Raw genomic sequence first — 25,291 nt, 5'->3', positions numbered from 1 at the left:
TTCACAGTAGTGATACAAACAATGTACAGTCTTCAGTATCTGTAGGAAAAACAACCCCCTCCACTTTTGAATTCTGTTCTGCTAACGACCAGGTGTTGAGAAGCGCACTGAAAAATAAGCAGGTATCCCAAAGCCAGAGTCATTGAGGCTTTAAGTGATCAACTGAGTGACTTATCTCCCCATGAATGTATTGACAAGAATCTCTCAAAATGTGATTTAAACTAAGGTGGCAGAAAAAAAAGCTCAATGTTGCTCAGACTTAGAGTATTTTATATGCATGCAATTGCATGGTCTCTGACATGTCGATTCCTATACCTCCAGGAGGGGCTGGCCTTGGCTGTGCAATCCTCTTTACAGAGGCAGGAAAATAAGAGGAGTCAAGCTGAAGACAGGGGCCTCTCCACCCTGTAAATACTGAAAAGGAAGGTAAATTTATGATGATCTGTTTAGAAAAAGAGGCTGGTGCCGAGAGGACCACTGCAGTCATCAGGCAGAGATAAAAGCGCATTCCCACTGCATATACAAAAGTGTTAAATTTAATATTCCCTGCAAAATATCTCTCCATCCCACCAGGTTTTGGTGGCAAGTTTGTGTCCCCTGAGGTTTCAGAAATTCTGACCATGGGAAAGACATAACTTTCAAGGGCTTTGCCTTCTGATCAGAAGCCCTGTTAGAGGTCACTGGCCTCTGGCATTTCTTCATTAGCCCTACTGCTTCCTAATTACAGCTTAATTGATGCTCTCACAACAGAAAACTCACCCCACTGAACACCCGACAAGCCTGTGGCTCCCTCTTCTCTGTGCAGGGCTGATGGATGGGGTGTTGCTTTCAAGTTCTCCAGGGGCTCTTCTCCTCTGCTGTGCAACAACTTGTGATAGATGCGACAGCCTGTGTCATGTCTCATAGAATCACTACGGTTGGAAAAGACCTGTAAGGTCATCCAGTTCAGCTGTCAGCTCAACACCACCATGCCTATTAAACCATGTCCTGAAGTGTTCCAGCTACACATTTTTTTAACACCTCCAGGGATAAAGACTCCACCATTTTCCTGGGCAGCCTCTGCCAGTGCTTAACCGCTCTTTCAGTAAAGATTTTTTTTTTTTTTAAATATCCAATCTAAACCTCCTCTGGTGCAACTTGACCCAAGTTCCTCTCGTCCTATCACTTGTTATTTGGGAGGAGAGATCAGCACCCATGTCACTACACTCTCCTTTCAGGGAGCCACAGAGAGTGATACGGACTCAGGTGGCCCTACAACCTGTGTGCCAATGCCTGCAGTGACCCTCTTGCCAACAGTTACACCTTCTCACACAAAAAAAAGCCCTTACAAACCTCTGCTGGGAAATAGAAAGCCATCTTGCCTTAGCTGCTTCCTCTGCAGTCACTTGTAGGTGCAGACAAAGCTTGGTGCTCTCACTCCAAGGACAGAAACCTGCAATTGCACACAAATATATTTGGCTGTGCCCCAATATTTAAAGTAGGATCTGACCCCATGATGATCTGAAGTAGGAAGGCTGGCAGCAAGGAAGACTACTTATGTTTATTTATACTTTTGAAAACAAAATAGCAATCTGCAGAAATCTCAAATGAAATATTGACATCTTAATCAAGAAGTCGTCTCAACAAAAACAACTCTCTGTGCAAAAAAGCCTCAAACCTCTGCTGAGTGTAATTGCATGGATGTTTGTGAATAAAAGGGCTGCATCGAGAACACTGCTCAGCATCCTGATGCCTTACAGGAAAGGGAAACAATCTCTGAACTTAAGTACTTTGGGGCTACTTGCCTTCAAGAGACAAAACCTTTTGCAGAGCAGCTCTGCACTAGAACCAAGGCACAGCAATACTACAATGAACTGGCACTGACTTTTTACATCAGTCTTCTCCTCACACAAGACAGTGACCCGCAACGGTCTATCAGAACATCCTATTTTAGCTCATAGTTCTACTATATTCAATGTGACTGTCCTGAAATAAATACTTAGTAGAAAAAAGAAGTCCTGTGTAGTGGCTCCTTTGAACACAGCCCTCCAAACGTATCCAGAGGAACCACCACATAAGCCTCCATTTGCCCACCCATTAATTTTCATATAGGCATAGCCAAAGCACACGGGTAATTTTAAACTCGTATCTGATGGTTTTCACTGGAGCATTGTAGAGGTCTTCCATTGTTTCCAGTTGCTTCCAGAGTGTTGCATACCATGGCAACATAGATCAATCTACAGAAATGACCAGAACTATTTGGAAAAGATCTACTGACTAATTCTTTCAAGCAAGAACAGAACAGATACCAGAGGCCAATCCACACAGCTTGTGCTGTTCTGAAACATTTTTCCAACAGTTGCAGAATGCAAGAAAACCTCCTCCCAGAACACCTTCCAGACAGTTTTTTAGGAGGGAATGTGGTGGCACTGCTGACACTCCCCTGTTACTCTGCAAAGGCTCTAGAGACTGCCCCCAGTAATCACTGCCTTGCACAAACCAGAGAGATATGCAACTCTATGCAATATTCTATAGAGCTTAGAGTAGCTTATAAATTTAATTACAGTTTAGTTCAGCAAGTGACTGTTAAGAGAAACCAGGTTCTTCTGTGCTTTTTAAGCAAAGACACTAGTGTCGGCATTTCCATCCTGCCACCCCTGCCAAGTTACCAACAAAACACATCCCTTAGGACCCATAAAGCTAAAGTCAAATAAGTGAACATCAAAAAATCTTCCTACTCTCTCTGGAAGCAGCTCAAATATGTTGGTAAGCAAAGAGATGACACCAAGAATCACCAATGACTCCTCTGCATGACCAGCATGCTCTCTTGCGTAGCTTAGAGGCAAACCTCTTCCATGTGGCTGAAAAAAAATAATTCAGTGCTCTGAGGGACTTGTTACTAAGTTACTGCAGCACAGCCAAAAGACAAGTCCATTTAGCTTTAAGCAAGTTACCTGAGATATATTTTCTCCACAAAAGCACAAAGCTCACCAAAGGCTTAATTACCTGCCTTTTGGGATGGATCTTTCAGTCCTGCTGTGCTCTGTGCTGAGAGGCCTGGACTGAGATGCTTAGATCAACATTAGTTCAGGCGTCTCTATACTATATAGGAGTTGTTGATGCGGTTACAGCTCAAATGCATCCGCAGATGTTCCTGGAAATGGAAAACAGTATGGCATATCCATTCATTTTCCCACATGGCTGTGAGAAACATCACCAGAGCGAAGCCAAGGAGTGCCTTCATAATATCCTATCACACACCAGACAGGAGGTTCCTTCCATGAAAGACTCAAGAAACCCATTAGAAAAAAATGATACATAGCTTGTAATGGAAGAGATGGTTACCTCCCATGCCAGTTAGCTGAAAGACACAGCCACAGCATTAAGCTGAGAGATAAAACTTGTTACAGAAATATTTTTTATTTCTGGTAAAGGTACAATAATATACTTCTTGTCTATACAAAAGGGAAACCAATTCAGAATTGTAGGTTCTGTATTAAGCCAGCTTGGAACATCCTGTCAGTAGGAACAAGGGGAGGGATGGCTATTTGGGGAGAACATGGGATGTGGATGTCACACAAATTGCCAAAGGATGCTCCTAGTGTATGATGGCTGCTGACCACCACCATGTGACTTCATTGAGTACAATGAGAAGGTATCAGCACACAAATCAATGCTACAAGATCACTTTACAGATCATCTGTGGAACACTGGTGTCCAGCACTCAGGAGCTATAAGGTTTCCCACACTGTTTCATTGCCAGGATATGATTAATTTTTCTTTGGAGAATTCCCACTGATTCTAGGAGAGCCATGAGCTGCTGAGCTCCGAAAGCAAGATGATGTGAACAGTCTGTTCCTTTACTCTTGTTTCACGCTCACCTGCCACGCCAGTTTCTTAGGAAGGTGGCCAGTACCTCCGTGGGAAGATCTGCTAGAATTTCAGAGGCACTGCTGAAGTGTAAACTCAAAATCCACTTTTTAAGTTCAGAGATACAGTGTAAGCATTGTGTGGTTCCAATGTGTCGGCCCCTGACCACCAAGGAAGAAAAGGAAAGACAGACTTAAACAGAAAACCTGTTCTACAGTAGAAAGGTATTTAAAATATAATCAATTGAGAACAGGCATCTAAATCCCTGATCTTGTTAGCATTGCTTCTCTGCGCTCACAGGGCTGTCAAAGCTCACTTCATCTATGAGAGTAAACCTTGTTTCTACCAGAAAGACCACGGAAACATTAAATACAAATCTAATATTCAGTAAGTTTACCATGTGTTGGTTGCCTATAGCAACACAGGGGCACTATTGCCAGACTGTACTTAACTGAGACTGTGATTTTAATCAATTTTAACTGAGTGCACATCCAATCAGAGGCTTTTTCTTGACACTGACCTGGCATTTAGGTACAACCATCTGGTTCAAGAGCTATTTTTGTGAACACCCAGACCTGGTTATTCAGATGAGAATACTTAAAAGATACAGTGGTGCAGCACAACAAAATTGTGTTCTTAATCAACACTGTGTATAGAAAATTCAAACCTTACAAAGAACAATCATATAATCTACAGAAAAAAAACCCTTTAACTTTGAGGTTTCTACTGTCTGTCATCTCTTCCTCTAGAAAGCAGAAGTCACTACCTAGTGTCTTACACATGGCTCTTTTGAGAGACAGAGGGACCCACAGAAGCCCAGCATACCAACAAAGAGAGCTACAGCTGGGTTTTCCCCATGTATTGATAAGATGACTTTTCACAATAAAAGGTACATCACCCCAAGTGGACTATGAAATGCCTTCCTGGAAGTCTGGGCAAAAGCGCTCTTCAATGGGCCAAAATTTTTACTTATTTTGGCTCATTCGGTAGTTTCTGTGACTCTTACCTGCCTTCTAGACATTCTGGGACAGAACTAAACCCCTCCACCACCAGTTGCCCAGGTTTGTCCCTTTTTCAACCATTCTTTAGCAGAGACAAGTTCACAGAAAATACTCCAATAATTTGGAGAAGAAAGACTTTATGTTCTTTTTACAACTACTCCCTTCACCAGGCCAAAATAGATACAGCTTGGGAGCAATTTTTACCTTAACCAGGGACAAACTTCAACCAGGAAAGAACCTTTCCTCAGGGCAAGGACAGATAGGTAGAAAAAAATCTGCCAGCTGCAAACAGCAATGCAGGCGAAGGCATGATGGCAGATGACAGAAGCAAGTATCATGGTCTTGGATGGTGGTCACAAATCAGACAGACACTACACCCCAAGTCCTGCACGTGTGCTTTTGGACTGGCCCACAAGCCTTTTATTTCTTTGTACAGCTAAGGGCATACTTGCTACACCAAAACAGCAGAACAACAATTTACAGGAAGGCTTCACCCTGCAAGCCCTGAAGTACCCCAGCTTACACAAACCTATCAGAGACCTGCAGGTAGCAGGGGATCAGCCATACATGCATCCTGTCATTCGCTGCATAATTAGACAGATGGCAAGCTTGCAACAAAAGCACCATGAGACAGCCCGTATTCTTGTTCACTGGGCCCCGTAAACGCAGCTTAATTTCTCCAACTTAAATATCAAGCCCTAAAAGCTGCTGTTTCTCTTGCCCATTTTCTAGATAACATTAGGATTCCAGAAGGGAGCTGTTTGCATTAAAAACAGGATGTGTCATATTAAGCCATCGGTGCGTTCCATGAAAGCTGGGGAAAAACTTTAAGAAAGCACTCTAAATAACACCGGCCTTTCTTCTTTTTGCTACGTGGCCTTTGCTTTCAAGAAGCATTCAGATCAGTGAAGTATACCCTGCAGCTGAGTTCCAGTGATGAAAGTCCTGAGCCAGCACCACAAACACAACTAAATCTATAGAACCTCTGAGCTATGGGAAAGAGATAGGGACTTCAAAAAAAAGCTCCTCCAAAGATCAGAAAGAATCCCTGACCATTGCTTAACCAATGGCTTTTAACCCAGCATCCTGGATTTGTTTTCAAAAGCCTTAGCACCAGAGCCACTCAATACACACCAAGAGGCACAGCCTGACACCAGGGCTGATCGGTGCCCTGTGATGTTTCCTGGCATGCGTGGCCACAAACTCATCTCCGGCTACAACATTCAAGACTGTGGCCGTACAGCTTGCTGTGGAACAAGTAACAGAAGTACACAGCAACTCTGCATCAGGTGCAAGGCGTCTGAGTTCACACACACACATAAACAGCGCTTAAACACATGCTGAGGCCGTTACTGAAGACTGGCCATCACACGGCCTGTTCTTCCTTAGATTGGAAAGTGTGTGCACTATTACTGCTAGCTAGTGTGTTATGAAAACCTTTCTGTTTTATCAGAGGAATGTCATGCAATCATTTCTCTTAGATACTTGTATTTCATCCACTACAGTCACTGCTGGAAGGGAAACATCTAAGAGCCAAAGAAAGCTTGGTGCAGCACCAAAGCTAGCACCTGGCACACATGACTGAGTAAAAACTGCGGTGATGCTCAGCCTCTCAAGTAGAACAAATCACACTAATTACATCCTTCTTACCACGAGAAGTCACTGGGTTTCAACAATGAAAAGCAACATGCAACATTAATATTCTGTCCACTGGCAACCGTAACAATGTCAGTCATTCCTTCATACTAACCTAGTAATAATGTAATTTTCAAGGAAAGATACTGCTCTTCCCATAAACCCACCAACTGAGGTTTGGAATAAAATCAATACATAAAGGTTTCTCCTTTCTTTCTTCTTTCTCAATTTGACTTTAAGGGCAGGAGGGGAGGAAACCAGAGACAGAAGTTGAAAGGAAACACTCCCTTAAGTTCCTCACCTTCCCCTGGAGCAGTCTCCTACCCCTGTCTCATCGTGCCCATACCATCCTACTTATGACCCTGAAAAAAAAACCTGCCACTTGCAGGTTTGTAGGGTCTTCCGTTGTGGTCTTAGGTGAGAATTTTTTAACAGCTGTTCTATGCCTGAGGCACCAGTCACCCCAGTGGTCTCCCTTACTACTCAGTTTGTTAAGCTCTTCACAGAGCACAACTTACTGACAGGACCAACCTCAGTGACAAGTGAAACACTTCCCACCTACTGACTCAGAGGTATGACGTTCTCAAGCATAAGACCCTTTAAAATGGCTTGGCTTTTTAGGTTTTGTTTGCTTTGGGTTCTTTAATGTATATAAGGAGACTGATATGCTTCTTCTATATGGTGGGGAACACAGGCTCTGTAAGAGTCCACGAGCTTGGTGAGATTGAAAACCATACTGTGTATCAGCCAGATTTGAAGACAGCCTGACACCCTGCAGCAGAGCAGAGCAACACCAAGACATCAACTGACCTAGAGGAACACCATGGGATAAAAGCTCCTTAAGATGTTATTCTCCTTGCCCCTCCATAACTGGTGCCGAGATCTCAGGGGTCAACCATTCCATCCCAGACACCTTCATTTTCAACTTAGAGCTTCCTTGTATACACTCATGGCTCAGCACACCTCTCTGTCCTAAATGAAGGTTTTGCACTTTGCTGGTACAAACCCACATGAACTTCAGATCAGCAACCAAAGTAAGGAAACATCAATTAGGCTGAAATAGTCACTGGACATGGTTGGGAGGTTCTGCAAAACTGAAAGAAGGCTGCATTTACAGAATCACTTACTAACTTCAATAAGCAGTAAAACAATTTTAAACAAACCTCAGTGCTTTATTAGCCCTTTCTCAGTCCTACCATAGTAGAATTACCAATGCATCTCTAAATACTAGCAGGTAGAAACAGGACAAATTCAGACAGAACTGCTAAATAAACTGATGAAATACAGCAACAATTCCTCTTTAAGATTTTATATTTACAGTTTAAGAAAAAAGTTCCTGCAAGACCAAAGTTAGCAGCTTTAAAGTAACTTCAGAAGACATATCTGGTCACTCTAGCCTTTAAGAAGTCTTCAACTTGAACTATCAACATTAATTAGGAATTTAGGAAAGGGTTAATCTGAACTCTAACCATAGTAAGTTTTTACTCCATCTCCCCCACGTCTGTTAGGTGCCTCTTGTCCTGAGAAGGGGACTGTACAGTCACTGACACTCGAAGTGACCAGAGCACAATCCTTTTTTCTAAATGGTAGCTGCTGTACAGAGGACTTGGCTGGAACACATATCTGCAGGATCTTGCTGAAAACTAACCAAGTAGCTCTGAAACCAGAGTGCTACACATGCTCACCACCCAAGTGCTGCTTGCACCAGTTGTTCCAGAGTGAAACTCCAAGTGTTTGCTTACAATAGATATTGGCTGCAGGCAGGCACTTGAAGCATTAACTGAAGGTCATGCTGACAAATACAGCAAAACTTACCTTATTCAATGAAAGGCAACAGCTAGCCTTTGAAAAATCTGACCCAGCAATACTGAATGGCAATTGACTTTGCTATCAGGAGACTGTTTGAATAAAGGATGGCATTTCCACACGTATAACACTACCTTGAAATTTCAGAGGATTCTGGTAGCAGCAGCATATCCGTAAGGGCATTCACTGTTTGCTGCAGTACAGGGTGTGTAGCACTACCATCTGTCAGGAAAGCAGTCCTATCTGTGAAAAGCAGGTGTATGTCCACCTGAAAACTACTATTTAGACAAATCCTGATCATTATTCCAAAAGAAATAGAAGAATGAGGACTACTACAATAACCAAAATGCTCATTTGGAAGTTATACCTATTAAATTTGGTATGATTTACCAGTTAAGTTGAAGGGGTTTTTATTATTATTGTCAATCAACAGAATTAAGCCCTATGCCCTAGAAACAGCCAAGGAAGAGAATGCTCATTTCTGCACAACAAAAAGGAGGAATGGATTTCAACTTCGAAAAATTAAAGGATTTGTCATTTTATCAACTATGACCACAGTCTGAAGTACAGCTTCAGACTATTAAGAGCAAGTTCTTGAGTCCCTTTAAACCAAAAGAACAAGTTTGCAATATCAAGGGAATAAAATCTCAGCAAGGGTCTAATACACTTCAGAAGGTCAAGCTTGGAGTGGTATTTAATAGCCTGCCTCAACTATGCCTCCTGGCTCTCTGCGTGTCAGCATGAAAACACTATCACCACTGCAACCAACTGCTGGTAATTCCTTGTGATGTTAATGAGTTTTGAATTTATGCAAAGTCTCCCGGCAGGTTCTTCCGCAATATCTGCCAACCACCACATACCCATGCAGGATACCTGTGGTAAAAGCATCTAGCTTTCTCCCACTTGTCAATTAATATAGAAAGGAAGACTTCAGCGGCCATTTCAAAATATTTCTAAACCCCAAAATCACCTGTCCTGGAAAGAAGGGAGTCAGCATTTAGTTGCTGATGCATCAGCATTTAGTTTTGAGTTTGTACATATCTACTAAAAAATGCTCACAATCATAGAATCATAGAGTGGTTTGAATTGGAAGAGACCTTAAAGATCATCTAGTTCCAATCCTCTGTCATGAGCAGGGACACCTCCTACTAGGATCAGGCTGCTCAAGGGCCCATCCAACCTGGCCTTGAACACTTCCAGGAACACAATGTGTTCCTGTAATTCTGACTAACCTCCCACAAAAGACAAGTCAGAAACCAAAATGAAATCTCTGATCTTCAAACCAATTAAGATTTGCAAGAGCTGTCAGGATCTTATGCAATCAAGTGAATCTGCAGTAATCTCCAGACCACAAATGTGGACTTTGAAGTCGACAGGTCTGAAGACTTAGCATTAATTTTTCTACTTTTTACAGAATTATTAACGATCATTCAAGCATCAGAGCCACTGTCAAACTGCCACAGCTTACTAAGAAAGAGTAAAATTTTTTCTTGTAACACAGTCATTAAACAGATGAAGGAATTAAATAAGCCAGCAAACACACAAGTCTCAGGCCAGTAAAAGCACCTCGTGCCTCCCCAGTTAGGTGTCTGGGTATTAGCCACTAGCTCCAAATCAACACTGAGATATAGGCATATACAGTACTAAACATTACTTCGAGCATTATTCATTTGGACAAGCAAGGGAAAACTTTTGCACTGTTATAGTCTATATCATGAACCACTATTGTCCAGAACAGAGTTGAAAGCTGGTGTCTTGGCAACACACACATGCACACACCTTCTCCATCTCACACCCAGACTGAACAATCACTACGGTCACAGTCACTGAAAAAGAAATTAAGTGTGCTCCTCATTCATGCATCTCCATTTGTCAAAACCGAGCACAGCCCATGGCCACAAAGAAAGCAGCAACTACTGCAAAGTTCACATCTCTGAAAGACAATATGGGAGCACATCTAAGATTTAATATGTGCAACCAGTTAACCTCATGGGACAAGCTTGTTTTTTCCTGGGTTGGTCTCTACCTGAAGAAATTTCCTCTCCAAGTTCAGAAATTAACCTCAAAGAATTCAATTTGCAAATACACAATCTTAGAGTTAATAAAAGCTCATATCTGACATTTCCCATTGCAGCAGGACAAAACTTTTTTTTTCTGCAAAAAGCACAGATTATAAATGCTATGTAGAATCCAAACAAAGTATTCTCCCATAACCAGATAATCTCTTTATAATAAATCTTACATGCACAGCATGGACCATCTCAGTTATTTTCACAATCACTTTGCCCTAAGTTTTGTAAGAGGTACAAGAAATCCTTTTCACAGAGAAGCACTTTTGTGATACGTGATCTAAAGTACATGCACCAAAGGGTTTGGCTCACTGGAACAGATGGAGACAGGGAGCAGTGTGGCTTTTTATTCCATTGAAGCACCAGAGGAACTGCCAGTGCTCTGCAGAATTCTAGACTGTATCTTCAGTCTTTGTATTAAACATCATGAGATGGCAATTCCTGCCAGTTAAACCTCAGTACACATGCGTTACAACACGCTTGCAAGAAGAGTTGGACCTCCGCTAATTCCTTTGCCATACCCATTCCTCTTATTCCTAGCACAATGATCAAAACTGGAATCTGAATCCAACTTTTGACATGCACACATTTACAGAAATGGAATCGCTTGTCAGTAGTTTCTCCTAGGCTTATCAGCTGCCAACAACCCAACATGAAGTGCAGCTTTTACATGCTCCAGTGAGCTAGGTGACCTCCATCTTCAAAGCCTGTGAACATGCTGTTCCTATAACTATTCTCAGGACTGCTATTCCCACTTCTTTTCTTACATAAAGGCAAATTAAGATTAGAGATCTAGACAGACCCACACACCCGAATGAGGTTGGCAGAGGCAGAGAGAAACGGTTAAGCCTTTCTCTGGAGTACAACACAATTTTGCTGCAAGATTCTTTTAAGTTTAAGAAGCCTAGCTTAGGAAAAAAAGTGTTTCCTGCTCCTTTCATATCACATGGATCCTGTGAAAACCCTGTTACATATTCCCATGCCCGCCCTGTTCACATACCCGCTCCGAGCCTGTCTCAAGGGATGCTCGTGCTCCAGGAGCAGACAATTCTCTGCAGGGGCAATCCTACAAAGGGAGCCTTTAGGCTTAAGGTCAGAGTTAGAGTTATCCCCATAGACAGGTGTCCTAGACACTCATGCTGAGTTTTCTCTTGCTCCACACGTATTCCATAGCTGGATGCTATGAGAACCGATGTTCAGGTATCCTGTGTTCCCTTCTGTTTTCAAAACAAACCCATATTTGCAGTCATCAGGGCTCAGTACTACATTACAGCATCTCAATGATACAGGCGTTAATTACTGTCACTAGGATAAAGCTGCCCCCAAGAAGTGTGGGACTGGAAACGTTGTTGCAGAGAGGAGACTGAGCCAACAGACCCTGTACAGACACAGGAGCACCACACATTTCTCTGTACGCCTAACTCCCTGCTCCAAAATACACAAGCCGCATCTGGAAGGGTGAATCTTCTCTTCCCATGCCTCAACTGACAAAGCTGGTGCCTGCAAAATGTCTGTGTGGTGTTCAGCTGGAGGGCCTGTTCTGGTCATCACAGATGATGTATTTTCCATCTGCATCATATGCATGTGGTTGGGAAAAGAATCATGCCTTCATACAAAGAAATGTTTTCAGAAGCATAAGTCACAAGATCCTGCCAGACAAAAGCTTTACAGTGCCGTCTCTGGCCAGGAACACTCCAATTTGTGTTATCTTTTCTGTTAGCAACACGCACCCCATGCAACGTAGACCTTTCTTCCTCCCTTGCTCTCCCATTTCTCAGGTCAGTCTGCTTAGACAGCTCCTTGGATGTACAAGTTCTGCAGGCTTCGGAAAGTTTGAAATTTGTCTTTCACTACACCTCAAGCTACTTGCAACAACTGACCACAAAACAAGTTTCAGATTAAAAGTTAAGCCCCACAATCAAGTCACTACCAGTGAGAATAAACCCCGTAAGTACTGAAATAGTAGAGTACCTTCCTCTTCTGTAATAACCACTACAGCCAAAAGCCTTTATACTCAGAGATTTCTAACCATGGCCACAAACATTAGGATTTGACCTACTCTACTCATACAGAATTCAAGTATATTCTGAATGAATAGCCATCACCGCTATGGTTCCTGTGCATTTTGTTAGTTTGACAGTCTCTCAATATAAAACAATACTTTGAGGATCATACTGGGTTTACTGGACTCAGGTACTTCTCTCAGTGATGTATACGTCCACATTTGTTTTTTAAAGATATGGTGGCCTTAAAGAGCATCTTGACCACTGCAAAGCAAGTCACCAATAATCATTTCAGTTAGGAATGCTGCAGAACTGGGAGGCTGAGGTACCTTAAATTTGAGATTACCATCACAGAGGTGCATAAAGAAACACAAGAAATCTGAAGTTACCTCGGACAACTGTGCATAGTAAGTAAATGAACTGCTGAAGACACAAAACTAATTGCATTTAAAGAAGCTAAAGGCACTTGGTCCACAAGGAAAAAAGAGCTACTGGCCAACCACAAGAGATCTGTTTGAAAGCAAGAAGCAGGAGAGGACACCAAACCAGAATAATTCATCTCAGCTCAAAAGGTCTTCCGATGCCTATCGCAAACTTAGTGAACAGATACCATCACATCCCAGATTCACTGGGGATTAGGGGAGGAAACAATAATTTCATCAGCATAAGCACCTCTGACACTGAGACAGGAACCAATATTTGTTTTCATCTGGGTCTACCAAACAAAAACCTGAAACAAGACATAACCCAAATAAACAGTTTAGCACCTGGAGTTCTGCCTTCAGTTTTGGTCCTCACTATACAAAAAAGATGTGGAGAGGCTGGAAAGGGTTCAGAGAAGGGCCACTAAGATGACCAGAGGACTAGGAAACCTACCATACAAAGTAAGGCTGAGGGAACTGGTTTGTTCAGGCTTGAGAGGAGGCTTAGAGGAGATCTTATGACCATGTACACACCAGCACATAAAGGGCATGTACCAAGAGGATGGAGACTCCCTTTTTACAAGAAGTAACATGGAAAAGGCAAGGGGTAATGGGTATAAGCTGCTCTGAAGAGATTCCAATCAGATTGCAAAAGATTTCACCATGAGAACAGTTAAACATTGGAATAATCTCCCCAGGGAAGTGATGGATTCCTCCATACTGGACACTTTCAAGGCTCAGGCTGACACGGTGCTGGGCCATCTCAGTTAGACTATACATTACCTTAAAAGTTTCAACCAAATGATGCCTGAGGTCTCTTCCAACCTGGCATTCTATGATTCTATGATTTGAATATGTGTGTGCTAAATCACTAACCCACGTGCCCACGCAATCAGTAAAACACACAAGACAGAAACGATGTTTATTAGAATACTGCTCTATGCTTGGTTCCTTGGAAAGAGAGACTGTCTACAGGATTTATTAGACTGAATGCTGCAGAGCCCAGAAGGTCAGCTGCTCACAGTAATGGACCTCTGTTCAGGAAGGACACTGCAAAGAAACTGAGAAAAACAGTGTCAAACAAGCACGGGGCAAGACACTGTACCATTTCCAAGGAGGAACGCCTCATGTCTGATGGTCCTGGACATTGAAAGGAACAAGCTCAATGGAGAAGCTCTAACACAGTGTATCCTGGATGCAAGCTTCAGGAAGTGTGTGGGGAAAGAGAATGTAGACTGTTGATGACATTAATGTTACCTGCTTCAGCTCTGCACACAAAGTATAAACAGCACGCTCTGGCAGGCAGATGGTACTGGGTTACAGGAGTCACTTGGTGGCTAATTACTTGATAGTCTGACGTAATACTACAGCTTCGTTGACATGTTTTCTCCACTAACTCCAGACACAAAGCTTGTCAACAGCTGTAATAAAGCCAAAGCTACGCAGCAGAACTTACTACAGTCAGGAAGAATTTAAATATGGCCTAGAAAAATAACTATTCAAAGGCAGAGGCAGCATCTCCACTGGACAGCCTGTCAGTACAGCTGGAATAGCTTTCTAAGGCATAAAACATAATGCTCTCCCTTTCCCCTTCCGTACAGGAAATAAGGTCTTACCCACCTTTAGAGAGCCAGTACTCTTTTCAACAAAATCAATGTGTGCTACCTATAGCTTTACGGCTGAAAATATAAACCAAACCTTTCTCAGCCCACAACTAAGACAACTCTGCTACTCATGCAGTAAAAGCTGTTGGGATGCAGCCGGTATTAAAGAGAGCACTTCTTCACAAAGAAGCTTCCCAAACTGACAAACCTTGCTGTCCTGGGAATTGGTGAAGGATGTGTCCAAGAATCAAGCAGATTCTCCAGCAGAGAGCAGATGAACTCTCTTCAAATTTGAGAAAATTTCCATCTACAGCTTCATTCGCTCCAACTTGCTATCCTCAGAGACAAACCAGTGAACCAAATGCTTGCTCCCTATCGCACACTACAAAACCAACACCAATCCACTGCACAAGGTTGCACTTTAAACCTCAGAAATACCAGTGCTCAGGGACACTATACCGGTCTGAGCTGGAACTGACGGATTCACTAGTTGCAATTGGCTGCATCACTAAGAAGTCAATTTTATAGTGACAGATGCAGAATAACTTTAGAGGGACCTTATATCTGAAACGTAGCAAGACTTGATGGAAGATGCATGGCATGTGCAAGTGTGAGGGGAAAGAGCAGACACATTTCTACGCTGTGTCTGTGGAAAAAGACAGATTATTTATCTGCATAGATGCCAAAAGACACACCATTGTGACTGACTGACTCCCAATCCTGCCGTCAGCCAGCTCCACTCTTAATCCTCACAGACCAAACCAGTGATAGGGTCTCCTCTTCCCTTATCAAGTCCAGTCTTCAATTTCACAGCAGGGAAGATGTAGAGAGGCCACATATACCCTACAGCCCTGTGAGTAAGCTGAGGGCTTTCCTTGAATGAGGGCTTGCAGAATTAAAGGCACATATAGTTCTCTTCTCTCACCGAGGTATTTCGCTCATCTTATCTGACTCTTTTGGGACCTGCCACTACCAACTGGCAGACTTACACAGCTACATCAGTAGCAGAAATTGGTGTCTGAGTAGATATTAATATCAAGCTACAGATAACGAGCTCTTGAGAGTTATGGAAGAATCCCAAGAGGGGACTCTGCAGGTTTAATTCTTCAGAGTTCAGTGCCCCTTCTAAAAACCTTTCTTAGCTCAAGATGAGATTTCCAAATGTGACTGACAGAACAATTGCAGTCAGAGCTCATAGAAAGAAACAGAGAAGAAGAAACAATGTGCCTGCAGAGACAGCGCCAGCCAGAACATGCTCCCATGTCCTGGCAGGTCATCCTCTAGCTACAGCAGCTTCATCCCTCACCACAGTCATTCGGTAGCCTGTCCTGGATCACTGCTGGAGTTTCAACCTTGCCTGGGGTGGTCATAAAGCTCCTTGTGTACTCTGCACCAAAGGCGTGGTATGGGACAGGGAGAGGACAGGACAGAACCCCAGTGAACTGAAGTACTCGAGGACCTATCTTTAGGCTAAAGCTATAGATGACACAGCAGCCTATCAAAATACGCTGTGTAACCAAAAGCAGCGCTATCTGACATAGTTTTGTTTCAGAACCCTCAGTGCTGTGACATGACAAATTTCATGTACTGTAAGCATTTACAAAACATATAGCTTTGTAACCCCTGGGCTACACCACAATGAATATACATAGGGATGACATTTTTGTTTCATTTTCCTGTTAGAAAGATGAGTTTCTTGTGCCTCTGCACTGAAGACCCAATGTTATATTAATGTACTATTCTAAGCCCTGCAGGTATAACCTTTCTTTTTGCTTCTTAGTTACTTCTGGCTTTCTGTTTTTAGATATTTTCCCCATATTAGGGATGCATCAGACACAACAAAGACCTTAACGCACAGTACAGCTTTCATAGGATGAGAGAGTCAATATTTTCCAACGATAAACAATGCAGATTTTAAAAGCAAGGTGAGCACTCATGCAGCCTGCTGACTAAATTATAGCTCATTTCTTAAGGCCAAGTAAACAAAATCTATTTTTTTCTTCTGTTTTCTCTCCTAATGTTCAAGAAAAGCTGTAGAGAAATGCATTCTCTATATACTTAAAGTTCCTGGAAATGTTACACCTCCAGGACCAGCATAGATTTGGCATTTCAGCTAAAAAGCCAACACCATCACTGCAGGATGTGGATAAGCAAAAACCTTAGGTTAGCTGTCGTCTCAGAACTCAAGTTATGAGCCTGAGGTCCCACAGCCTGGCAAGCATACCATCCTGGCTACAGTAACTCAGAATGAGATAAAAGAAGCAACAGCCCAATTGTCTGGAGAAAGCTTCCATTTGTCATGTAGGCCAGGAACTCAGAAACCGAAACATGACATTCCAGCTGCCACTTTCACAAAGCAAGCCAAAGGCTCAGGAGTTTGTGTCAAAGCTTCTCTGAAGCTGCTGGACTTTTACACATGTTTTTTCTTAGGAAAAGTTGTACTGGTGCCATGTGGGCAAGAGCACTTTTCCTCTATTTCCATCTTTGTGGTAAGAGCTGAAACTGCCTGTGTCAGTGTACGGGAGCAGCGTGTGACCCAACATCGTCCTCTGTCAGCTTCCCATCATATGCCAGCCAGTGCTTGTTGCATGCTAGAGACATAGGCTCAGCAGGGTTGCGGGTACCAGGATGATTAAAGATACAATCCCTCTGCAACACGCTCAGTGCATTTCAACAAAAATACTAAGGATTTCACAAGAGTTTAGCTAACAACACAAAACATAGACTTCTAAATCACAGGGAGAGCATGTCGTGAGGCTCCAGAGCTGAAGAAAAGATGTGTCTAATTATAATTACAGGCTCCCCCATCCCCATTTCAAATAGTACTTTAATTCCTTTTCTCTTCAGCATCCTCACTGTGCAAGTGCACCCTTCATCTCTCTCTCTCTCCCCATAATACCTACCTCTTTGAGGAGAATTATATGTTGTTAGGAAGCCTTCCTGACAAAAAAAAATTGAGAAATCAAATCAACATCAATCACCAACAACAACAGACTGGGAAAAAAATCTCTAGTTGCAACTTAACATATCAATACTGACGCCATCAGCCAAGATAGCTACCTATCAAGTGTAAGTTTCCCAGAAATAATGAGTTTCAGGCCACATCACACCATGCATACCTGCAATGCAGAGAATTGACTTTATCTAAAACGAACCTGGTACCCAACAGTGAACGAAGACAGGCCTTTTTGGGAGGGCAGCAATGACAAGCCTGGTGGGAGATCAAATAGAAACTAAGTGAAACAGAGTATCCACAGTTGAGCTTGCATCATGTTGGTAAGGAAGACAAGATACTACGCATTAGAAGTAAACAAAACTTCTTGTAAATGAGTTTATGTTCATAGAATCATTTAAGTTGGAAAAGACCAGCAAGATCATTAAGTCCAATTGTCAGTCCAGCACCACTGTGCCTACTAAACCACATCCCAAACTGCCACCTCTACTAGTTTATTGAACACCTCCAGGGATGGAGATGCCACCACTTCCCTGGGCAGCCTGTTCCAATGCTGGGCAAACCTCTCAGAGAAGAATTTTTTCCTAATATCCAATCTAAACCTCCATGGCACAATTTCAAGCTATTTCCTCTCATCCTATTACTTGATCCCCGGGAGGAGAGGCCAACACCCACCTCACTGCAGCCTCCTTTCAGGAAGCTTCAGAGAGTGATAAGTTCTCTGCTAAGCATCTTCTTCTCCAGGCTAAACAACCACAGTTCTCTCAGCCACATCTCATAAGACTTGTGCCTCAGACCCCAATTTGAAGAGCTGGGCATTCTGGGGATGGAAGCCAGGAGCCACTAGTATCCAAGATAAGCAATGGGCATTAGAGCAGACCATCCCATGGAAAGGTACCATGGGAATGTGACCAAGTGCCAGATACCACCCTTTCTTCCCTTCTGTGGTGCATATGTACAGAATTGTGCCATAATATCAGAATATGCAGATTAATGTGCCTTGCAAAGATGTGAAATAAGGGGTCTCATGCCATTCTGCAGCTTTGTCTGTGTGCCATTCTCTTCACCTGCCTGCAGAAACTCCCTCTCATTACTCCAGCACTGAACTCTTCCTTGGATCTGCAGATACAAGGAAACACTGCAGTTTTCATAACGTATTTGCAGCGGTCAAACAGAGTCAAGATAGCTTTCTTGACTCCTGTAATGCTTATCCAAACATCCTGGAGAGAGAAGAAAATGATTGCCCACCTTTGTAACTTCACATCACTGCATCCGATGTGAAGGGCAGGAGGTGACATATGACAGAGCTGGCCAGTGTGCAAGCCTGCAGAGCAAATGCTTCTCTACTCTGCAACGCAACATCTGACTTGTTATTAGCAAAGGGAACCTTGCAGCAAGCAGAGAACCCAGCAGGCTTTGCCAGAGCAAGCAGTACTCCACACAGCTCCAGCCTGTACTAAATGCTGTCCGTAGCCGTGCAATGAGATGCCAACACAGCCCTTGGCTGGACGAGGCTGTCTGAGAGAGAAGCTTCCCCTGCTAGACACATCTGAGCTTTAAAGAAGTTAATCCTGCAAAAAGCCACGGATGTGTCAGATTCTCTGTCCCTGCTCAGTGAATACCACACCAGTTATTGTCACGGTGTATACTCAACAGACACCAGACGTTAGTGCACTACTGCCCTTGACAGAGCGCTGATCAATAAACAGCACCAGCATAGTGGTAGGCTTGGAGGCTGAGGGCTCACAAAGGCTTCAGATATTTCCCAAGAATGGCTTCTCTTCAGCATTTGACAGCTGTACCCATCTCAGTTCTGAGCATCAGAAAATCAGCAGGCCTGCCTGTCAGATAGTTTCTAGACAGATCACTGGTGGATATCCTAGAGTTTAGCATGAAGACATCAAAAGCTAAGATGACACTTCATCTACAATGATGAATGAGATATTCAAAAGTGTACAACACAGTGATTTTTAAGGATTTTGAGTAAAGCCTTGCTCCTCAAACCTCATTTCAGGACCCTTCTCATAACTGTCAGGTACTGGACAGACTCAGAGGGACTCTCCTAGGACATCCTCCAGCCTGAACAGGACGAAAAAACATTTCATATATTGTGTGCACTTCCAATCAAGCAAGGGGCCTTTGCTTTGCTTTCCGCAGGGGATCATGTTTCAAGACTTTTTCTATAGCTTCAGTGGCAGTTTCCAATGACTCTTGGGTCCCACTTGGAAAACAAACTTCAACCTCAGCCCTTTGGATATGGAAAAGACTGCCAGTCTCATCTCTCTCTGAAACCACGTGCAACTAAAAGCTTTTATACTGTGAAGAAGAAACAACTAGTCCCAAGTTGCTAAGGTTATTCTGTACTTTAAAGTATAGGATGGGAAAGAGAGGGAAGGAACAAATGGTAACTGAATTAGAACAAAGCAGCAGTATTGGGCAGGACCGTATCACTCAAGTAGATCCAGGTGATAAACTCCAGCTGGCTTCTGAACTGCCAGGATTCTTTCAAGCATCCAGTCCCTACTTGCAAGGTACAGATCAGGAGCCATAAAGCAGAGGAAGCCACTGGAAATGCAGTACTAGGCTTCTTCTGTCCCACTTCTGAGCCTGAGGCCAGTATTTCCAGGCACATTGAAGTATCCTACACACCCAGTCCCAGCAACCGTAGTTAAAAGTCAATGGAAATGCTGAAGCACAGGCTCAGAGTATTCTTTTGATGCAGGTGTTAAAGCCCTTTGTGAAAATTTCCTAATTCTTGGCTGCTGAAGAAGGGAAGGAAGTTTGTACAATATCGCTGCTGCACAATATTCCATCCTATCGTGAGGCAGCAGTGTTGGACCCGATGACCTCTTTGGCTTCCGCTCACTCCATGTCCATGCAAACATGCACGTGTGTGCCAATTCCACTGTTACCAGGGGGGTTCTAGAAAACACTTAGTAGTCTTTTTTGTCCTCCAACAGCTTTTCCAAAGTTGCTAATCTCACTGCTATGCCCACTGCCTTCCATAACATGAATAAAGAGGACCAGCCCAGTCACATCTGCTGTCTCTGCCTGATAAAACACACACAACAAGCTGGGCATTTAACAAGTCCAAACTAGCCTGTCCAGGCAGTTTTCTTCCCCACCACAAAGGTCAGAAGCCACAGAACCAAACAGAAACAAAAAAACAGACTAAGAAAAATGTTCAAAATTTGACAACACTCCCACCACAGGAAAAGTGCTTTCCTTGCCACTGAGGGGCATTTGAGTTTGTAGACTTTCACAGCATCCTTCTGTTCACAACTACTGTGTTCTCAATTTTTTATAAACATTCACATACACAAGAGATGGAGGATTGGTTCACCAACTCTAAAAAATGTGCAGTTTGATAGACAGGAAATCTCAGCAGTATCTTCAGTGCTAACGTGAACCTGACAATAACCTTTCTTCACCCACTGTAAAGAGGATCTGTGCAAGTATTTAAAGTTCTTTCCACCTCTCCAAACATTTCACATCCCAGTCTCACACAATCAGATGCTGAGATGGAATTTACTTACTCCAGGTGCCAAAAGGAATCAACATCTTGAGTGAAACAGCCCATTATCCATCTTTCATTTTAATGCCAAGGCAAACTGTATTTCAACAGGTCACAAGTAACATGTAACAACACATCTTCATGCAGAGAGTGAGGCAGACAGAAGCAAGGGGAAAGGAACACACCAGGGAAGCTCTCCAGATGGGAAACAGAAATGGACAAACACATTCAATTGGTCTGCAGCACAACACATATAAAAGCAAGCCTGTAGCATCACAGCACAGCAGCCACACCTCCTAAGAAGTCTTGGACTACTTGGTGAAGGCCTAGTATCTCCCATAGCTTCCAGCCAGCTCCTCTTCCTTCCTAAGTGTCATTTCAGAAGCTACCAAAAGCCCAGGACCACTCTACCTGCCCACTGACACATCTGCAAAGTCACAGAAGCCTGGGTATCTCCCTCCCTGCAAGGATTCCCCAGGGTCCTGTGTAACAGGGTAACCACTACGTCAACCTCCTGAGAGCTCATTAATTGAATACTATTGCGTCTATGAGGTGAAGAAAATATCCTGAAATGAAAAACACATGCCCTGGCATGGGGAGAAAAAAAACCCAACCGAACAGACAGACTTTCACAGATGGCATTTTTATGTAAAAAAATCTTAGGTGAGGAAAACTGATTTGACAGAGATGTCGATTTGTAAAACACCTGGACTTTTCAGGCGACGAACATCCGACAGCAGCTCTGAACTGCGCAGGGTGGCTGTAAAAACACCCAGGGAGCCTGCCCCTCAGCCTCTCCCCGCAGACAGCACCCAGTCATCCATCGCATCCCTGGGGATCTCTGCTCCCGCAGCACCCAGACCAGCCCGCAGTGCTGCCCACTTCTCCCCCCAGACCTCACCTGTTTTGTAAACTCAAACCCCATCAGCTCGCAGCACCTCCCTCCCCACCCAGTCTCCCTGCTGCTTCCCGGCACTGCATCCCAACGCTTCCCGCTGGGAATCATGGAATCATCCGCCCCATGCACTAAGTGGGGCTGGGATGCTGCCAGCGTTTGGAGAAGCGGCATTTCCATCAGGCAAGGTCAGGTGAGCAGCCATGACTACAGGAGGTGACACGGTTGATGCCACAGGGTCACGGAGGGGGTACCAGAGGGATTGGGGGGGGCATGGGGAGGTGACAGTGGGTGGTGACACGGTTGATGCCACAGGAGGTGGCAAGGAAGGCAACGCCACAGGAGACACCACTGAAGGTGGCAAGGGAGGGGTGACACTGGGGATGATGCCAGGGGAGGTGACAAAGGAGTGACAAGGCTGATGCCACAGGGAATGCCACGGGAGGCAGCAAGACACAGGGGGCTTGACACTGGGGGGTGTGTGTGACATTGGGTTGGGGGGTGACATGGGGGGATGCCATGGGAGGTGACAAGGGAGGAGAGACAAGGTTGATGCCATGGGAGACAATGCCATACGAAGTGATGCTACAGAAAAAAACAACACAGGAGGTGTCACAAGGGGTTGATGCTGGGGGGGTGGTGACATGGGAGTGGGCGATGGGGCACTGAAGGGAGGGTGACATCGGAGGGCAGGAGTTGGTATGGGGGGTTAACTGGAAAGAGAGTGACACTGGAGGGGGGACCGGTGACACAGGGAGGGTGACATGGGAGGGGTGATACCAGATGGAAGGGGGAGTGACACCGGAGGGAGGAGGAAGGGGGGGATAACATCGGAGGAGATGGGGGGGAAGGTGGCACAGAAGGGGAGGGAAGGGTGACACCGGAGGAGAGGGAGGGAGCGACACCGGGAGGGGATGCAGGGGATGACACCGGGAGGGGATGGGGGGGGGCGACACCGGGAGGGCATTGGGGGGGGGGGGGCGACACCGGGAGGGCATGGGGGGGGGGGGGGGCGACACCGGGAGGGGATGGGGGGGGGGGGCGACACCGGGAGGGGATGGGGGGGGGGGGCGACACCGGGAGGGGATGGGGGGGGGGGGGGCGACACCGGGAGGGGATGGGGGGGGGGGGCGACACCGGGAGGGGATGGGGGGGGGGGGGCGACACCGGGAGGGGATGGGGGGGGGGGGCGACACCGGGAGGGGATGGGGTGGGGGGCGACACCGGGAGGGGATGGGGGGGGGGGGGCGACACCGGGAGGGGATGGGGGGGGGGGGGCGACACCGGGAGGGGATGGGGGGGGGGGGCGACACCGGGAGGGGATGGGGGGGGGGGGGGCGACACCGGAGGGGATTGGGGGGGGGGGGGGCGACACCGGGAGGGGATGGGGGGGGGGGGGGGCGACACCGGGAGGGGATGGGGGGGGGGGGGCGACACCGGGAGGGGATGGGGGGGGGGGGGGCGACACCGGGAGGGGATGGGGGGGGGGGGGGGCGACACCGGGAGGGGATGGGGGGGGGCGACACCGGGAAGGGATGGGGGGGGGGCGACACCGGGAGGGGATGGGGGGGGGCGACACCGGGAGGGGATGGGGGGTGGGCGACACCGGGAGGGGATGGGGGGGGGGCGACACCGGGAGGGGATGGGGGGGGGGGGCGACACCGGGAGGGGATGGGGGGGGGCGACACCGGGAGGGGATTGGGGGGGGGCGACACCGGGAGGGGATTGGGGGGGGGCGACACCGGGAGAGGAGGGGTGTGTGTGACACCGGGGGGGGGGGTGTGTGTGACACCGGGAGGGGACGGGGGGATCGACACCGGGAGGGGAGGGGGGGAGCGACACCGGGAGGGGAGGGGGGGAGCGACACCGGGAGGGGACGGGGGGAGCGACACCGGGAGGGGACGGGGGAGGCGACACCGGGAGGGTGACATAGGAAGGGGGGTGGGTGGCAAAGCAGCATCCCCGGGGCGGGGCGCTCGGGGGCGCCCCTTACATAACGGCGCGGCGGCGCCGCCCCGACCCCTCCGTTTCCCGGTGCGGCGGCTACCGGGGACGGCACGGCCCTGCCCGCCCACCCCTCCCTCACCAGCGGCTGCATCTCTGCGCGCACGGCGGGCACCTGGAACCGGTCTATCTCCTCCATCATGGTGGCGGCGGGGCGGGGCCCGGGGAGGCTGCTCAGGCGCCGGGGGACGCTGCCGCCCGCCGCGCCCGCTGCCTCATCGCCGCGCCGTGACTCAGCCGCGCGCTTCCGGGGCCGCGCGGACACGCCCCGCCATCTACGTATTCATTAGGGGGCGTGGCCTACGGAGAGCAAACCGCTACCTGATCTCTCGCGTCGCCGCGCCCCCTTCATCTGCATATTCGCAAGGGGGCGTGGCCTACGGCGATCACCGAGAGACCCGGATGCTCGGTTCCCGCGCGCCGCCTCGCCCCTTCTCTGCATATTGATAAGGGGGCGTGGCCTAGCAGAGTCATGGTTACACGTGGTGGCCCCAGGGCTCAGCGCTGGGTCCAGCCCTGTTCAGTGTCTTTACCAATGACCTGGATGGAGTCATTGAGTGCACCCTTAGCAAGTTTGTGGGTGACACTAAGCTGGGTGGAAGCGTGGATCTGTTGGAGGGTCGGGAGGCTCCAAAAGGATCTGAACAGGGTGGACCGCTGGACCGCGACCAATGGGATAAGGTTTAACAAGGCCAAATGCCGGGTCCTGCACTTGGGGCACAACAACCCTGTGCACCTACAGGCTAGGAGAAGTCTGTCTGGAAAGCTGCCTGGAGGAGAGGGACCTGGGGGTGTTGGTTGACAGCAACTGAACATGAGCCACCAGTGGCCCAGGTGGCCAAGAAGGCCAATGGCATCTTGGCTTGTATCAGAAACGGCGTGACCAGCAGGTCCAGGGAGGTTATTCTCCCTCTGTACTCGGCACTGGTGAGACCGCTCCTCGAATCCTGTGTTCAGTTCTGGGCCCCTCACCACAAGAAGGATGTTGAGGCTCTGGAGTGGGTCCAGAGAAGAGCAACAAAGCTGGTGAAGGTTCTGGAGAACAGGCCTTGTGAGGAGCTGCTGAGAGAGCTGGGGGTGTTTAGCCTGGAGAAGAGGAAGCTGAGGTCTCATTGGTCTCTTGTATACAACTACCTTAGAGGAGGTTGTGGAGAGGAGGGTGCTGGCCTCTTCTCCCAAGTGACAGGGGACAGGACAAGAGGGAATGGCCTCAAGCTCCGCCAGGGGACGTTTAGATTGGACATTATGAAAAAATATCCCATGGAAAGGGTCATTGGGCACTGGAACAGGCTGCCCAGGGAGGTGGTTGAGTCACCTTCCCTGGAGGTGTTTAAAAGACAAGTGGATGAGGTGCTGATGGGCAGGGTTTAGTGACTGATGGAATGGTTGGACTCAGTGATCCAAGAGGTCTTTTCGAGCCTAGTGATTCTGCGACTCTATGATTCTACATTCCTGGCGGGGCGTGGCCTAGCAGAGTCCCAGCAGGACCCGGATGCGTCGGTCCCCGGCACCTCTGGGACGTACCATTCCCTCCCT

At 46.5% G+C, this 25,291-nt stretch overlaps 1 protein-coding gene across 2 annotated transcripts in view; it reads right to left on the bottom strand.

The window, feature by feature from the left end:
• The window catches only part of FAM219A (family with sequence similarity 219 member A), a 111,012-nt gene extending 87,020 nt beyond the window's left edge, over positions 1-23,992 (bottom strand). For both annotated transcript variants that reach the window (XM_069880953.1, XM_069880954.1), the window contains exon 1: positions 23,838-23,992. In XM_069880953.1, coding sequence (XP_069737054.1) covers positions 23,838-23,897 — 60 coding nt within the window. In that variant the 5' untranslated portion in view covers positions 23,898-23,992. The remainder of the gene's footprint in view (positions 1-23,837) is intronic.
• Positions 23,993-25,291: the final 1,299 nt, after the last annotated feature.

Source organism: Phaenicophaeus curvirostris, chromosome Z, assembly GCF_032191515.1.
Source record: "Phaenicophaeus curvirostris isolate KB17595 chromosome Z, BPBGC_Pcur_1.0, whole genome shotgun sequence".
NCBI lineage: Eukaryota > Metazoa > Chordata > Aves > Cuculiformes > Cuculidae > Phaenicophaeus > Phaenicophaeus curvirostris.
The sequence above is the reverse complement of the archived record's forward strand: the minus strand, read 5'-3'. Positions and strand labels throughout refer to the sequence as shown.